The 18,225-nt window shown below is 40.0% G+C and overlaps 1 protein-coding gene across 1 annotated transcript in view; it reads right to left on the bottom strand.

The window, feature by feature from the left end:
* The window catches only part of CTNND2 (catenin delta 2), an 867,924-nt gene that overhangs the window by 119,877 nt on the left and 729,822 nt on the right, over positions 1–18,225 (bottom strand). The window contains exons 8-9 of the mRNA XM_084621097.1: positions 17,968–18,153; positions 1,626–1,799 (exon numbers count right to left, since the gene is read on the bottom strand). Coding sequence (XP_084477223.1) covers positions 1,626–1,799; positions 17,968–18,153 — 360 coding nt within the window. The remainder of the gene's footprint in view (positions 1–1,625; positions 1,800–17,967; positions 18,154–18,225) is intronic.

The raw sequence follows: 18,225 nt of genomic DNA, 5'->3' as shown, positions 1-18,225 counted from the left end.
TAATGGAATAAGTGAATCTGTAGAAAAGTGGAGCAGTAAGAGAGCAAGCAAGTTCTCCCTGAGATCTCAGCTGGTATAATGGTGAAGTTCAAAACAGTTCTTCCAAGATACCATTTTCAATGGAACTCACCAAGTCCTCTCTTTTTATTGCACACACCCACTCCCTAAGTACTAGATGAATAAAACCAAATGTATGTTACCTCTGTGTCAGCCCCATATAGGCTGATGTGGAAGGCCATAATGAGGACTGGTCATCAGGTCCAGTGCCACAGCTCTTCCAACTAGTATGGTAGGTCTGTGGCTATGTAGCAGCCCCGTCACCAGCTTTAGGTTGGAGGAGTGGATTTTATTTCCTGTATCCATTGGCAGTTCACCTCATTATTGTCACTCTATGGGTGCAGTGGATGACCATTCAGGATCAGGTCAAAGGGCAGACATTTTGTTACACATTTCACTAGATAGCTGAGTGTGATGGTCAATGGCATGTTATAAGGCTGGTGGAACAGAGCAATTAAAAGCCATATACCTCTGCAGAGCTATGGGGTGTTCTAATTCAACTCCCAGCACAGTTCTGTTCAGCAAAAAGCTGTTTTTGGTGCCAGGACTCAATTCTCAAAGTGGGTGCATAAATTAGATTGGCACTTACACACCTAAAATAGGCATTTGAGCACCTAAATACTGAACTGGGTATCCTCAAAGCACCCAAGTTTGAATATTGTGCTCCCCAACTTCTGTGTGCAACCTGAGAGGTCTTAATTAATATAAGGGCAGGGTTGTACTAATGGAGCAATGTGAGGTGGTCCAGACTCTCATCCCATCAGATCAAGTTATCACCAAGAAAATGCATGCCACAGAAATTGGTAAAAAATTCAGGCCAGGATGCCATCACAAATGTTTATCCATTTATTTAAAATTTAAATATATGTTCCAGATCTGGTGGTAAAATTATTAATCAGATTATTCCAAATATTTAGAGACCAAAAAATTTGATGTTTTGGTTAGACATACCCAAAAGTGGAGGCACAAATAATATGTTCGCATTGGTAAGATAGTCTGAATTCAGAATTTCCTTGCCTTGTTTTTACTCTTAACCATAATGTTATTTTAATGTTTTGTGTCTTTATTGATTTTTTAAGGGAAAAAAATGGATGCTAGGGTTCTTGTCTTTGTGTCACTTCATTATATCTTGCTATGTTCTCTCAGTTTCTCATAACCAGAGTGCAGTCAACCAGTTTCTGCTCTGACATTGCAAAGTGGTCTCAATCAGTTGTCACCGGTGAGATTTTTTATTCATTTTCCATGACATTAACTGTATAGATTTGTGGTGTCGCTGCTTTTATTCTTTTGGATATTGGGTTTTCAGTAGTAATTTTTCATATTTAACTAGATTAATGTCTAATGAATCAATTATAAATGCTATGTGCTGGGATTTCTTAGGAAATAGGATTATTGACAAGAAATAAAACAAACATGAAATTCTGCAGTTTAAATTTGACTCCTTTTTCCAGATAGTTTTCTGAAATGTGTGGCTTTTCTCCCCGCCTCAGAGTTGCACTTATATCTATAATACCTTTGTTGTTATCCATGTGAGCTTCTTAGAGTTTAAAAAGTTTAGTAGTCCATACCTTCCAGCTTCCTGCAGCCAAGTTCTGCAGTGCACCTGCTGCTCCTTCCAGTGTGTCTGGATTTGAGCACTCAGAGAGAAGTGTGAGGTAGGGTTTGACTATTGAAGGGTGCCACAGCATCTGGATTCCTTTTGGTGGTTCTGCACAGTCTGGAAGAGGTCCTACTCCATCCCACTGTTGGAAAGCAGAAACCAAATGTCACAAAGGATGCCAATATCAAAGACAACAATACTCAACATTTTTTATATAGGCCCATGGCCAAAAACCACCACCATCACCTTTAACATACTGTTTGAGATCCTTGATGGAGGCAAATTCCCCTCCCAGTACTCTTTATAAAATAGCTTTTTGATTGTATTTGACCTCACCATTAGTGAAAATCTAAGAGTGTTCTACCTAACTAGCATAATGAGAGCAATTAGCTTTCAATGCATAATTTAATTTTTTCAGGGGAGTGCATATCTATTGGGACATACATGTATCAACAGATCTTAATAGGTACCTTAACAATTTGCATTTTCTTTTTATATTTGACTTGTTCCTTTGTGCTCTTTCTTTCCAGTGGGAATCACACTCAAAAAATAAATTACATGGGGGCATATGCTCGCCACCATTTATAGGCCAGGAGGGTAAGGTGGCTACGGAATAGCTTTCACACAGCTACCACACAGCTACTTCTAGCCTCTTTGTGGCACTTAAGCTGCTACTCAGCTCTGAGGGCAGCTACTCTGAGGGCTTCAAACAGCTCCCGATTTCTTTTATAAATCTACCCATCACAAAAACTTTCTTCACCAATGTAGAATTCTGCCTCCAAAATTACCGCATCCTGATGCCCAGTGTGGGCAGCATACAGTATCTGATCTAAGAACAGATCTCACAAGCCAAAATGGGAGCCTTAGTCCAATGGAAAGAGGAGATCTCCTCTTTCCGGTCTGACTTACAGGATTCACACCTAGAAGGTCCTAAGATATGTGAATTAAAAGTCAAAACACTTTTATGTACAGAAATGCTATTTTAGGTAATTTTAAAAGAATTTTGAAATGCAATACTTATATGTTTCTCTCAATGTGCATTGTACAGGCAGAGGAGTACAAAAAAGAGAATCTCAATAACACTTTAAAACATTTTCTAAAACATTTATAATACATTTTTTTCTGAAACATATGTGGCATATACAGAATGCATGTGTCTGGATGTGTGAGTGATGATTTGTTTAAGCTGAAACAAAGAGAAACGAGCCACTGGCAGGCAGAAACAACCCTCCTTCATCATCACTGCCTCTGGTGGATACAGAGAATCAGTCTGCCCTGATCCCACTCATCCAATGGTAGCAGAAAGCAATTGGAACAGGCTCTGACCTCACACCCTGATCAACCCATTTCCTCCCCTGGGGGGAAAGAAGGAGAGGAAAGCAGCAGCAGCTCTAGATCCCTCTTACCCATAGGGGCATGGCATGCATGGCTCCATCACTCAGTGGCCCAGCAATTACACATCCTGGTTAGCAGGTGAACATTGGTCCAGATCCTCAGCTGATGTAAATTGATATGGATCTATTGACTTAAATGGAGCTATGCCAATTTACACCCGCTGACCATTATGTTTTGCAAATGAAAAAAGAACAAACACAAATGCAAAGTTAGCTGGTCTTTCAATAATGCACATAAAGAGTTATGTGAGAGCAGCTGCTAGGATATATAACTCAAAGCATCGGACAAAAAAAGACAACATATAATCAATGGAAAAGCCGTCTCTACTGGAGGCACTATCAAATGCCCAGAAACAGTAGCAAAATCACCTTAAAGGGGTTGAAGCTAAACCCTGCTGAATGCAGCCACTATGAAAGGGAGCACGATGTGCTTGTGACATCAGCTTGTTAAAATTCTGCTTTCAAACTGAAGAAAAGGTTGGTTGACTTCCCTGCTGGTGAGAGAATTCAATCCCCCTCTTTGGACACAATAATCAGCCCTTCCAGGGATTGCTTCATGAAGGCTCATAAAAATTCTTATAAAAATCTACTTTTTTCCCCTCTGGGAATGCAATAAACTGCCTGAAGTCTCAGGTATTTTGAAAGAAAAAAGGGTAGGAAATTCCTCTTATGAGGGGCCCAATTCTGTCCTCGCACTAGTTTTTACACTGGTGTAAATACATTTGCTTTAATGGAGTTACTCCTGATTTACTGTGGTACAAATATAATCCAAATTCAGGTTAAGGTCTTCACCCCTTCCCTCCCAATCCTATTTCAAATTACACACATTGAACACTGTGCTATCGAATTTATATACTGGGTTTTTATTATATTTCTCAGCAACAAAATATAATGTAGCAAATATGTTAGCTTTGGTGTACACACGGTTTTTGTACTGGTATAAATGTTGATCATGGATACCATTTTTTACTGAAATAGGATATCTGTGCAATTCCTAGCGTGGACCCAGTTATATCACCATAGAGATGCTTATATCAGTATAATTTATTCCCCCATAGTTATAAACAGGTATATGCATGTTTATACGGTATGACTGTGTCCACACTAGGAAGGTTGTACCTCTTTAACTGCATTGGTATAGTTTTCTGCGGACAAATCCTTCCTTAATACAGTCTTGCCAAATGGCGATTCCTCCTTGTTTGGTGATGGTTATGAGAATGCATTCTTTTTTTTTGTAAAGGAAAACCAAATGAATAGATCTCCTGATTTTTCACCCCTGCTCTCTGCTAGCACACGGCACATACTTTATCATTCACTAAGAGGGGAAATGAGTGTGGGAGACCTTTATTACAATATCATGAGAACTTCACTAAAGGAGAGGTGGGTAAATGAAGAGTTTTACATTCCTAATTTACCACTGGTGAGCTTATGAGTTAAAATTCTTTAGGAGAATTGTTTGAGCTCACCAGCAACATACTACTAAAACCACAGCAGGCCAGATTCTTATGACTTGTCTACATGGTCAGATAATGTGCTGTACATAGGGTGTGATTTCTAAAATGCACTGATGTGGATGCACATTAATGGATCCGTGTAGTCCCTACTTGTGGGCTTTCACATAGTGCAGTTTGTTGTCTGGCTTTCAAGATATTCCAGCTAGAATGTTTATTATTAAGTATCATGGGATGAATTATTCTTATTTTATACACTAGATGGCATTTAATATTTGTAAAGGTTTTTATTTAAGCTTTCCCTTGCTCTATTACCACATTTAGCGAAGGATGGTTCTCCTCCCCCCACTCTTTTTCTTATATTTAGAATTACAAAAAGTGCCCATACACCGTCTCTGAGCAACCTGCCAGTTCTTAAAAATTACAAACAAAATACATTGTTCAATCATCTCACCCCATCTACTAAAGAGCAGCTTATTCTCAAACAGGAATTAATTCACGGCAGTCCTATAGCCTGTTATACAGGAGGTCAGACTAGATAATCATGGTGGTACTTTCTAGCATTATAATCTATGAATCAAAAGCTAACACCCTTGCACATCAGCCTATACCTCAATATCTCAACTCTTCATAGGTAGGTGAAACAAATGGCCCCTGCACCATCCTCTGAAAGTCAAAAAATCTGGACTATTTCAAACACTTCTGTAGTTCTGATTGATTGATATGACTTTTGTTGGCCAGCTGCTTGTAGGGTCTTGAGCTTCATGAGTTTAAGAGAGATTTCCTTTAAGTTAAGCAAGAATTTTGTGCATTGTTGCTTTTCCTTCCATCTCAGAAGTAACTCAAAGGCCTGCTAAGATTAGGACATTCATGACTAACGAACAGCAGGCACAATGCCCTCTGCTGAGGTAAGGAGAGTCACAAACGAATATTAATATCCTTAATGGCAGATCTTTAAGGTAATGCATCCGTTTATTTGAATCTTTCATACTGAGCTCAGACTAATGACTCAACCCAGTAATAGTCTGCATGTATTTATCTACCTGTGTATATACCTGGGACTCATCACCATAGCATCTGACTGCTGTCAGCAACATTACACACTGGCAGGACCACATGAATGGGCACAGCCCTCTCTGATAAGTTGGACTGCTGATGCATCATCATACAGAGAACTTGACAGTGCTGGCCCATTCCACAAGTCCTCCAAATATTTTTTCCTTTGGGAAACCCTATCCACACTGTCTTAGGAATGCTGTTTAAATATGGTTTTATTGGCTTCCTTAGCCAGCAAAGATGAAGCGTTTGTTTTCTTGAAGTAGTAGCTAACCTCCCTAGAGTAGTGGAATTTACAACCTATCCACCTAGCATGTGAAAGCATGAAGTGTCAGGCTATTGGTAATGGTATTTAACTTGAAATGCTGTTGTTATAGCTCAAGGCTCCTGACAGAGGGTAAAATAGAAGGTCAGTCTCATTTCAAAAGTGCCACTTGTAATCAAAATAAAGATTCCGGGACAGATTCTGATGTCATACTGGTAATCATAAATAATCGTGAAACAGGAGTAAGAAAAGTTTAAAACCAGTGTAAATGAGATCAAAATCTGGTACATCTTTCCTTAGTAAGGAACGGAAAAGATAAATGAAGCCGTGCCAAATTCTCGTGTGTGTGATTGGTGGTATAACAAGTGTAAGTAGAGTATAATGTGTATTATTAGCAGCTATCTTGTTTTTACCATTATTTTTCTTAATCACTTCTTGTCATATTTATTTTGTTCCCTCTAGACCTGGAAGAATGAATAGGGTGGCTATAGAGATCATGCTACTGTAAGTGGCATAATTATCACAATCAGGGATATTTGGTTCCATCTGAAAAGTGACAAGATGTGATGTGGAGAAGTTAATGGCTACAGTGCAGTGGTCTGATGTTGAAGTCTCTATGGTTCTGTAGTTTGATGGGTGTTAACTGAGTAGCAGGTGACCATAAATAAGGACCACAGAGGGGAATGTAAGAAAGAATTGTGGAGGAAAGAATAATAGCAATGCTTGGTGATGCAAGCAGAAGTTAATCTCACTTATCTTTATTGCAGTTTTTATTAAATTAAAGTTTTGTTTTTAATTTTTCAAAAAATGATACCAAGAGTTTGGCTGGCTGTGTTGTTGTGAATCTTCAGCAGATTTGATTTTGCTGGGTATTGGGATTCTGCGGCAGACTGTAAACTGGATCTTACTCCAGCTTTGGTAAAGTTTTGGTAAAGATTTAAGGGAAATTAGGACTGAGCCCAGTGCTGGTTCTTTTTATCAAAGTAGAGGTAGTGATTCTGAATTAAGCTGACAGCTGTTTGCAGAAACTTCTGTAAGTAAGAAGTTGAACTGAAATGTGTCTTTGTTTTGCTCATTTTTTAAAAAAAGATAAAGCAACTCTAATTTTGTATGATCTCTAGGTTGAGAATAAGCTGCAACTGGTATAAACAACTGATGGTATTAATGAATAACAATACCCAATCAGTTTTTAAAAGCACCATAAAAAGAAAGGCATATTTTATGTTATAGTTTTCAAAGCTGTTCTTTTCCTTACGAAGTTTTACATACTCCTACTGAGATCAAATATATCTACTAAATTAGTCAAAATTGTTTTTAATCACAAGAGAGGAAAAGTAAATGCCCCAAAATTATCCATGTCTTTAATTTTTTAAAAACACATAAAGCTATGAATTCAGCCTCATCCATAATTGAAACTGATTTTTTTGGACTATTGCCAATTTCCAGTATTTCTGTTATCAACTGTGAATTTTAGCACTGTTTGAACATAGCAGTTATTTTTATAAAATTGCCTTTAGCTTTTATCCTTCCTCAACAAGTATATATTTAAATGTGAATCACAATCATGCGGAAAAGAGGGAAAGGAAACCATCATGTTAGTGGAGAATTAAATCACTAAGGCCTTTTATAAGATCCAAGTAATTAATTGGAGCCTGAAGAGACATAATGTGGGTTTGGATTCAAGAATTTTTCAGAAAGGAATGAACATTCTCATGTGAACAGTCCATTAGAAACAATCTACCGTTCATGCCAACTCTGTCTGATGAGAAGATAAGGTTGCTGAGTAATTACTATATTTATATTGTGCTCTATTGTTTGATGCTATTTTCTTTCAGGTTTCACAGGTTATAAAATACTGTGGATTCAAGGGATTAGGGCCTGAATGCACAAAAGGAGTTATGGGGTATAATGCTCAGAATCACAATTCCCAACTTTTAGACACCTAGAAAATCACTGGGATTCACAAGAATGAGTTAGGCACCCAAGTTCCTGTACAATGAGTGGGGAGAGACAGGCAGCTTAGACCATGATTCATAAATGCCAGCATACTGGGCAAGGAGCCATCAATGAGAGGAGTGTGTGTTGTCTCTCCCTTAAAGAGTAATTTGGACTGAGAGAGCAAGAGTGCACAAGTATGCGAATAAGTCTATAGCCTGGCGGTTATAAACTCACATCCCACATGGGATATGGGAAACCCAGGATCCAAACCCACTGCACCAATTAATCTTTAATTATTTATCCAGAGTGTAACAGCTTTAACAGGACAGATTGAGGGAGCCCCACATATGAATATCCCTTAGTCCCAATGGTTAGAGCACTCACTCACTCAAAAGTTATGAGGGAGATTGTCCTCCTTCTCCTTTGCTCCCTCCCCAAGCTGTTCTGTGTAAACTTGCCTGAGTACATCAACAGCTAGGATTATCTACAGAACCCCATATTATAAAATAGTTAGGAGCTTAAAAGCTTTATTGATACATTCAGAGAGACGAAGTAGCTCAGAACAGGAACACCTGGGAAGTACATGTTCTAGTATAAAGGACAGAGCATTACTGTAGTTGGAGGCTGGATTATTGCAATTGAAAACAGATGAAAAAAGGCATAGTAAAAAAAAAATCAAACCATGCAGAAAAAAGTTTAAACAGATTATTGTAATTGAATTATATATATAAAAATGGAACTATTGTGTATGCTGGGTGAGGGTGTAGGGCTGAGGGGACAAATTAGAGAATTCTTCTGTGGCACTGTGGAGAATGTGCATAAAGTAGGATATGAATGAGGCTGGGCACATCCAGAAGTCTAAGTTTCACCTCACTTCAAAACTACTTGCTTACAAAATCAGACATAAAAAATACACTATTACTGAAAAATCGCTTACTCTCTCATTTTTACCATCTTTTTATAAAATAAACCAATTGGATGTAAATATTATAGTTACATTTCAGTGTATAGTATATAGAGCAGTATAAAGAAGTCATTGTCTGTATGAAATTTTAGTTTGAACTGACTTCGTTAGTGCTTTTTATGTAGCCTGTTGTAAACCTAGGCAACTATCTAGATGAGTTGATGTACCCCCTGGAAAACCTCAGATGGTTAGTGTAGGAGGGTGTATGGAAGGAAATTTACCAGGCTGATTAACACTCTTGTTTATAGTTCTCTATCACATCTGCTGTCATCCACTAACATTCTATTTAAATCAATGACATGTTAAGACATGTTTGGTACAGTCAACAGCGGTCAAGGGGATTATGGAATGGTATTAATGAGTGCTGAATGAGGCTCACTCTGTCCTCCCTACTCTTGCTTTGCCAGAAGGATGGAACGACACATGAGATTCTGAGAATAGGTATTTAATGCCAGGGTAAGGAGTGTTGTCAAGGTTAAAAGCAGAAAAAAGTTGTGACACATTATTAGAAATATTAAATACCAATCTATCTAAGGTATTTCAGGGTGCCTATCGCCTAAGTGTCTATCTAAGTGCTGAAGCAAGTATAATCTATTCTCTCACTGTATAACAGTCTAGTGAGTATAATTTTATTTTTATAAAAAGGATATTAAACACTTCAGTTTGATGGACAAGAGCAGTTCTGCAGAGGCCTTCGCCCTGCTGTGTGTTGATAATGAATGATTATAGAAATAGAAAAAGTATATCTGAGGGCAAGCAGAATAATATAGGTATTAAGGGATCCAGCCAAAAGAGTTAGATTAACTCTATGCGCCTGAAGAAAAAAAGAAGATTTAGAGGGAACAGCTATGGTATAAAGAATTCTGAAAAGAATGTAATGGTAATCAATGCTGCAACATTGTTTGTGCTAGTGTGAAATGCAGGAACAAGATGATACAATCTTAACATAGGAGAAAATGTTCATAGAATTTTATTTATTGTTTAGAGATTCATCAATAAATGGAATAGGCAAAGATAGCAACACAAATAAACAGGTTTACAAATTAGGTACACTGTGAGACACACATACCCAAACACTATTATTGTGCTCTAATATTATCCTTTCCAAGACATATCTGTCACCATATTTAAATTCACTAAAGGGTTAGGAGGGTAAAGGTAAGTATCAAAGGTCTTGTTCTACACACTAAATGAAACATTCATCAATTCATGTGAGGAGATCATTAGTTCACCCATAGGCTTCTCTAAAGCTTTGCTCAAGTGTTGAAGAATTCTATTATCATGAAATTTACAAATCACTCTTCCCCGGGATGGAAAAAAAGGTTGCCCAGGACATCACATGGGAATCAATTTGTAAAAACTGACGTAAAGCCATGGTTGCGATTTAGCAGGAGGCACTCTCCTTTTTGACTCAGTAATGACCAATATCCCAGCATGGTGACAGTGACCAGTGTCAGTGGAACTATGATTCAGAAAAAGTGATACAATATAAAACTGCGGTCCTGACTGCTTAGTATTTTCACAAGAATAGCAGTGTTAGACCTTCTATCCCATCCATATTCTAATCCATGTAATTTATTTTCCTAAACCTTTCTGCATACTGTTGAAGGTACAAAATGGAGTCTACATCTCAACAGAGGATGATACGAATGCTGTATTTATATTTATACAGCAGGCCAAAACCTCAGCTATTCTAAATTGGCAGATCTTCACGGCAATCAATGTTTTCTAAATGCATTAAAATCAACGTAGCTTCACCAATTTACAACACCCGAGGATCTGTTTCTGTCTGTAAAGTATTTGAGATTGGTGTGGATTGCACTCTCAGCAAATTTGTGGATGATACTAAACTGGGAGGAGTGGTAGATACACTGGAGGGGAGGGATAGGATACAGAAGGACCTAGACAAATTGGAGGATTGGGCCAAAAGAAATCTGATGAGGTTCAATAAGGATAAGTGCAGGGTCCTGCACTTAGGACGGAAGAACCCAATGCACAGCTACAGACTAGGGACCGAATGGCTAGGCAGCAGTTCTGCGGAAAAGGACCTAGGGGTGACAGTGGACGAGAAGCTGGATATGAGTCAGCAGTGTGCCCTTGTTGCCAAGAAGGCCAATGGCATTTTGGGATGTATAAGTAGGGGCATAGCGAGCAGATCGAGGGACGTGATCGTTCCCCTCTATTCGACATTGGTGAGGCCTCATTTGGAGTACTGTGTCCAGTTTTGGGCCCCACACTTCAAGAAGGATGTGGATAAATTGGAGAGAGTCCAGCGAAGGGCAACAAAAATGATTAGGGGTCTGGAACACATGAGTTATGAGGAGAGGCTGAGGGAACTGGGATTGTTTAGCCTGCAGAAGAGAAGAATGAGGGGGGATTTGATAGCTGCTTTCAACTACCTGAAAGGGGGTTCCAAAGAGGATGGCTCTAGACTGTTCTCAATGGTAGCAGATGACAGAACGAGGAGTAATGGTCTCAAGTTGCAGTGGGGGAGGTTTAGATTGGATATTAGGAAAAACTTTTTCACTAAGAGGGTGGTGAAACACTGGAATGCGTTACCTAGGGAGGTGGTAGAATCTCCTTCCTTAGAGGTTTTTAAGGTCAGGCTTGACAAAGCCCTGGCTGGGATGATTTAACTGGGAATTGGTCCTGCTTTGAGCAGGGGGTTGGACTAGATGACCTTCTGGGGTCCCTTCCAACCCTGATATTCTATGATTCTATGATTCTATATATGATAAATACAGAAAAAAAATAATAGACTTCTGGGGGGTCTGTATGAATGAAGGGTCAGTCACGAATTCCTAGTTTAGGAGTTGAACGTTGCATTCTAATTCAATATATATGTAACTTCTCCCTAGCTTGCAGTCAGTTCTTTGATCTGACTTATAATGTTGCCTTGATATAACCTAGTCTGTCGTGAAAACTATGTAGGCTACGGGGTGCTGTGAATTAGGTAGGATGTGTCATGAAAAAAAAATCAAAACACATAGTTGCAGTTTACAGTTATTCCTTTATTTCTTAACTTAAAAATGACACTGATTAGAAATGCACTTTTATAGAACATGTGTCAAATTCACTGGTGACGTGAGTGGGCACAAGTACATTGAGGTTGATGGGGTTGTACCCCTCTGTGATCCCATTAATTCAGGAAGTACATAGGTGTTACAAATCTGTATGACATATGTATAACAAAAGTCCTACTGAAAAAACACTGACATGCTTTCTAATGAACGTATGTACAAAAGAGATAGTGAATCACACTGTGTGTGGGATTTCCAAAATTGCTAAGGTGATTTAGGAATACAAATCCTATACATTTTCACTCAGACTTGTGTTCCTAAGTCACTTAGGTGGTTTTGAAATTCCCACCACATATCTTCTGAGATATGCAATCTCCTAATGACATATTTAATCATATCCCAAATAGTAATCAATGCAGCAGACTATAATATTTCTTTAGGAGCTGCTCCAGGCTATTGTGTCAATGATTCACAAGGCATGGGTCAGTTGAAGTTTTTTGAACCATGCCTTTTAATGCAGGTCATGCACAGAACGTCTTTGGGCCTCTAAGCATTTTTAATGTGTTCTGAAGTATCCTTAAAGAACCTTGTGTCTTGTGAGTTTTCTAGTGAGATCTCTGCAGATCTAGTGTTCAAGCTGAACCACATGGAGTCCCTTGAAATTAAAATTAATAAAATTTCAGTTAGGGTCTGTGACAGGGTGCACCTTCAGCTACCAAGAAGCACTGCCTAACCTGTTTTTGTGGTGTCTCAGGCACAAACACACATAGTCTGTTTCTTTCCCACCAAATGTACCTTTAATCCTCTGTTTTCAATAAGGAAAAGACAGAGGAAAGGTACCCAGCAGGAGGTTCTTCACACAGATTTTCTCCTTCACCCAGTTCACTCTGAGTGCCCTCTTTACTTCCTGTTCCTCCCAATTATATATCCTCCCTGTTATGTAGCCAGCTGTCTCATTAGCCCAACTATTGCCACCTAATGTCAGTAATCCTCACCAGCAACAGGTTGATTTATTCCAATTACGCCTGCAGCCTTCTCTGTGCCGCAGCAACCTCACATACCTCCACCCTTATTTCAATTGAGACCTTTCCTTGCCTCCATGGGAGGTCCTCTTCAGCCTCCAAGTCCTATCCTTTTTATGGATTTGGGGTACTACTAGAGCTTCCTGGCCCCTTTCAGACTGGCCTTCCATGGGCTATCAGTGAGGGTCTCCTGCCTTCTATTCACAAACGTACACTCAGAGGGTGGGAATTTCTCCCACAGTTCCATCTCAGCCCACAGGTCATCACAGCAATCACATTCCATGGCCCTCTCCTCTAGCTTCTTTTGCTCCTGGCTTGTATCTACTTGAGTAAGTTGTCCTTTCAGAGCCTCAATATCGTGATACCTCTCATCCCCTGACTTCTCTTGCCATAGGCTTGAGACTATTTGGGTTCACCCGCCAAGGTCTCATTATCAGGACTCTTGTCTCACTCCTCAGTAGGTCTTTCTTCCAAGCTTTGCCCATGGCTTTCTCCTCCGGTGAGTCAGAGGACCTTCTGCCCTCCTTCTCCACTAGATGTTTTTGATCTATCACTCCTGGATCTGTTGCCTCCTTCTCAAGTATTTCTTCCTCACTCCAAGATCTCGATTCTCTCTGCAGTTGTTGTGATATGTCTAGGGTTATTAAACAGTGCCCCTGGAGAGTTACCCGGAGAACCTTCCATCAAGATTTCTTTACGTGGACCTCATCATTGGGGTCTCTCTCTGTGTCCTCTGCTCTTTTTACATAAGGGAAATAAGAGTCTAATCAGTTCCTATTATCACTGCATAGGGCAACGACTTTACCACATCCACTCTCTGACACTTAAACTTTCCTTCTATTTCCAACTGCCACAGAGTAAGTCTTCTTTTCCCCATGTACACAGTGGATTGCTATCATCACCCCCTTCTGTTGCCACTGCAATCTAACCGATGTACTCTGTATGAGGCAGCATGCGGCTGTCAAATCTACCATGCCCTTTGTGGTTCTCCAGCCTACTTTGATGGGAAATGTCTTTATCCCAGGCCCACATTTTACACCAGTGCACCCACAGAACTCCACAAACCCATAGTCCATGTATGGTCAGTCTTCGTTTTTGTATATCCTTTGCAGCCACATTGGTAACAAACCACTGAGTTAGTGCTAGGGGCACTCTTGTTTGCTTCTTGTATTTCCTTTCCGGGCTTCGATTAATGGTATTCCTCAACAGTCTTTCCCCCCCTCCCTTGATGTAGGGGGATGGAGCTCTTTTCATGGAAGAGCTGCTTCCACATACTCCTCTGTTAATTTTACAGTGTCCTCTAGCAATTCTGGCTGATGGCTTTGAACCCAAACTCTTGCAGCCTTGGGGAGGCTTTGTGTAAACTGCTCAAGAATAATTGAGTATTATGGTCCCTGTGTCCTGCTTATCTGGCTTCAACCACAGATTGGCCCAGCCCAGATAATTTTTGCACAAAATCATAGGGATGATCCTGCAGTTCCATCTGGCAGCTCTAAATTTGTGACACTATTTCTTCATTGACAGGCCCATCCTGTCCAGAATAGCAGCCTTCAGCATGGCATAGTCTTTGGCGTGGTACTCATAAGCCACCTGAGCCTCGCCGGTCAGGTAAGGGGCAAGTCATAGTGCCGAAGTACCCGTGTCCCATCCAGCACGGATAGCTACCCACTCAGAAGTTAACAAAAAGGCACCAGGATCATCCCTGGGGCCTTCTTACATAGCCTCAGGCCCACTGTCCAATTTCCAGTTCCCTCATAGGAACTCACCAACCAGTGCAGTGCAGGAGCTGCTGCTGTAACTGAGACTGCTCTTGGATAAAGCCCTGCAATGCTCATTCCTGCTCTACCTGCCAACCCAGAAGCATTTGCCTCTCTGCCTGCTGGGTCGTCTCTATCTCTTTTTGTTGTTCCGCTACCAGTGCAGCATCTCCTCCGTTATGTCTGGATCTTCCAGCTCTCACACAGGTCACCTCTCAAGCCACCGTCTCTCGACTGAGAGAGTTACAATCCCAGGGCATGTCACAGGGCACCTCTTCAGTTACCCAGTGAGCAGCAATGCCTAGCCTGTTTTTGTGGTCTCTCAGTCACACCTTTAATCCTGTTTCTAAACAGGACAGGACATAGCACAGGTGCACAGAAGGAGGCCATTCACACAGCTTCGCTATTCCAGTCAGCTCCCCCTTGGAGCTCCCCCTTTACTTCCTGTTCCTCCCAATTATATATCCTCCCCGTTATCGACTCAATTGCCTCAGTAGCTCAACAATTGCCAACCAGTGTCAGTAACCCCCACCAGCAACAGGATGATTGATTCCAATTAAACCTACGGTCTTCTCTGTGCTGCAGCAAACTCAGTGATCAGGGAGCTACTGCCAGCACTGTGTCACAGGATCTGACAAGGATTCAGAGTTTTTCTTCTTTTAAAATAATGAAAATTAAAGGAAACTAAATGCGCGAACCCTTGTTAAAATGATAAAGGGTTTGTGTAAACCTTCTAGAGCCAGAAACTTCAGAATTAAGGCTTTTCATTTCATCCTTAATTACCGTGTTTAGATAGTTCAGGAATCTTAGCAGTGCAAGTGCAATAAGACTTCACCTACTATAACGACACTGTCAAAGATTAGGAACAAGGATGATGGGTTCATTCTAGGTGGAATCTGAGGCAGCTATAAAACGTATATGACATAAGGCAACTATTTTGCCTTCGTCATTTTGTAACGCTTTCTTTCATTATATTGTAGCATATAAAATCCCTGACAAAAGTCAATACAAAATAAAAGCTGTTTGACTATTGGAATATTTAATTACATCAGCATGGGTGAAATTAGAATCTTACCAGTAGTTTAACTTTGTTTTTAATATGTTTTTCAAGGCTTGTATTTTACTCCAAACTTGACTCATTAAACAACAGCAATTTAGACTGTTAATATCCCTGTGTTATTTCCCATTAATACAATTTACCTTTATATTCGCAAGTATATTTTCTATACCTCTAGATCATTTACTTGTATAACCTCAGGTATAGTCAATGGTGTACTGTTCTACAAAGATCCTTTTGAAACATAAATAAATGGTTGTACGGGAAAACAATTCTGAAGAGAAGTGGAAAAAGTTCCCTTCTGCCATCACTAAAAACTTAACATTCCACTACCCAATAGTAACACTAAGCAATAGTAATATTACAAAGGCCTTCATGGTGTTCTGCCATCCCTTCTCAGACTTAGGCTATCAGGGTTGGAAGGGACCTCAGGAGATCATCTAGTCCAACCCCCTGCTCAAAGCAGGACCAATCCCTAATTTTTGCCCCAGATCCCTAAGGGGCAATCCCCTCAAGGATTGAACTCACAACCCTGGGTTTAGCAAGCTAATGCTCAAACCTTGAGTTGTAATCTACTTCTCAGTGAAATACAGTAAAGAACAAAAGTAGGAGATAACAAATACATTTAAAATGTAACTTAGCTAAAAAATAAAATGGAGCAACTTAAATATTTGGGCAAGTTGAATTACTTGAGTTAAATTTCACAGTCTACAGATGTTTGCTAGCTACACTGAAATATGATCTGGAGAATCTTTTCCATTTGTTCCCCTTCTTAGTCACAATACTTTTTGGTTTTCTCTCAACATCTAGAGGTAATCTTTCAGCAGACAGTGCAAGTATGTCAATGCTCAACTACTTCCAATAGCTAAATCTTCATTGTGACATATTTGGAACTGACCTGTGGTAATTTATGAATATACTGAATTAACTCAACAGGAGTTTGTCTCGAAAAAACAGGCAGGAAGGAAACAAACAGCTCAAGATAAGCCTCCGCTGAGCAAACACATGAGAGTTGCTAAGCTACAATGCCAGAACCATTGTCTCTGCAGACTCTGGTTCCATCTTCCTCTGAGCCTGAAGGATGGGTTTTGATCAGAAGAGAGAAAGCCTGGGAACACAGCAGAACAAGGGAACTATAGCATGGTTTAAAAGGGACTCTCTTTCTACAGAGGGGTGGTAGTTGTTGTGGGGAACCAGACTGAGACTCAGCACCTCCCTGAAGGTATCTGAAGAAGTTAGCAATGCCCAGGTTACCACCTGAAGATGGTATGTCTTTAGATAAGATAGACATGTGTGTATGCTGTTTGTTGTTTTAAAATCCCTTTTCTCTAAAAGCTTTGTCTTTACAAATAAAATACACACGACTTTTGTATTAAGAAGGCTGTGTGATCACTGTACATAATTGGTCACAGACTCCTGAAGGGAAGAACTACAGGTGCCCAAACTTGGTTGGACCTGCAGGATAAGAACAGTTGATACATGGTGTACTGTGGCCAGGCGCTGGGCTAGGAGTGGGAGAATTGTATGATTCCATCCCAGGATAGGTGAAGGGAAAAGACTTGACACCTGGTGGGGAGCACTCAGAGAGTCCATAAAGTGGACAGAAAGGCAGTTACCCTTGTAATCGTGACACTTATGGACAATGCTGACCATTTATTCCTGAATCATAACTCATTTTAGCTCACATAAATACAGATGGAATACTATAATCAAATGGACAAATTCTCTCTTAAGAAAAGCCTTGTACACTCAGAGACAATACTATAAACTTATGGAGTCAATCCTCGCCCTCAGCTAAACGTTTTAGGGTTGGGAATGGCAGAAAACGATGTGTTCTGCCTGCCTCTCCAGTCCCTGCTGTCCGCTTCAGCAACTCTTTCAACATCCCACTATGTGAAAACAGAAGCAATTATACAATCATTGGAAGCTGTTTGGTAGTACTATGACAGGTACTGTACTGTTTTATTTAGCCAATTCCGTTTAGCCAAACGCAGCTAGATCTTGGAGGAACTGTTTTGTGATAGTTGTGCTGCAGTCCTTTGTGGGATAAATGAATGTCTCTGACTAGAATGTTTTCTTCAGTGCAGAACTACAGCCAACCGGACATCCAAGCAAATAAACACATATGGGCCTGATTTTAATTGGCACTGTGGCCCCTTTACACAAGCAATGCAAAGGGGCCATAAAGTGAGCATAAATTATGTTTGTATTTTAGGAGTTTTCACCCTTAATTATAAATGGCTTACCATTAATTACCAAGCAATTTATAATTATTAAGGTGATCCTGCTACACATTTTTTATCACATGCTCACAAACACGATATATTAACTCTGCCTATCTCACTGATAGGCACTTACTCTCATTGCTGAAAGTAACTTCCATTACCTGATCTTGGGATTTCTTTTTCTTCTTCTTCTTGCCCCAACAACCTGAACTCTCTGTATCTTTGCCATTAGCATCACCACACAGTAACCCATCGAGTTCATCTGTTCCCATCTGCTGTCCCTGAGACGTTTCTGCAGCGAGCCTGTATGAGAGGTTCCTCAAAATGCATACACAGTTTTCAACGGTCTAAAAAGGAGGAGAAAAAGAGAAAAAGGCTAAAAAACCTCTCCTTTTTTAGGTGTGTATATTGAATGGAGG

The sequence above is a fragment of the Lepidochelys olivacea genome, assembly GCF_965140295.1.
Source record: "Lepidochelys olivacea isolate rLepOli2 genome assembly, chromosome: 2".
Taxonomy (NCBI): domain Eukaryota; kingdom Metazoa; phylum Chordata; order Testudines; family Cheloniidae; genus Lepidochelys; species Lepidochelys olivacea.
Note: the sequence above shows the minus strand (reverse complement) of the source record. Positions and strands in the feature narration are given on the sequence as shown.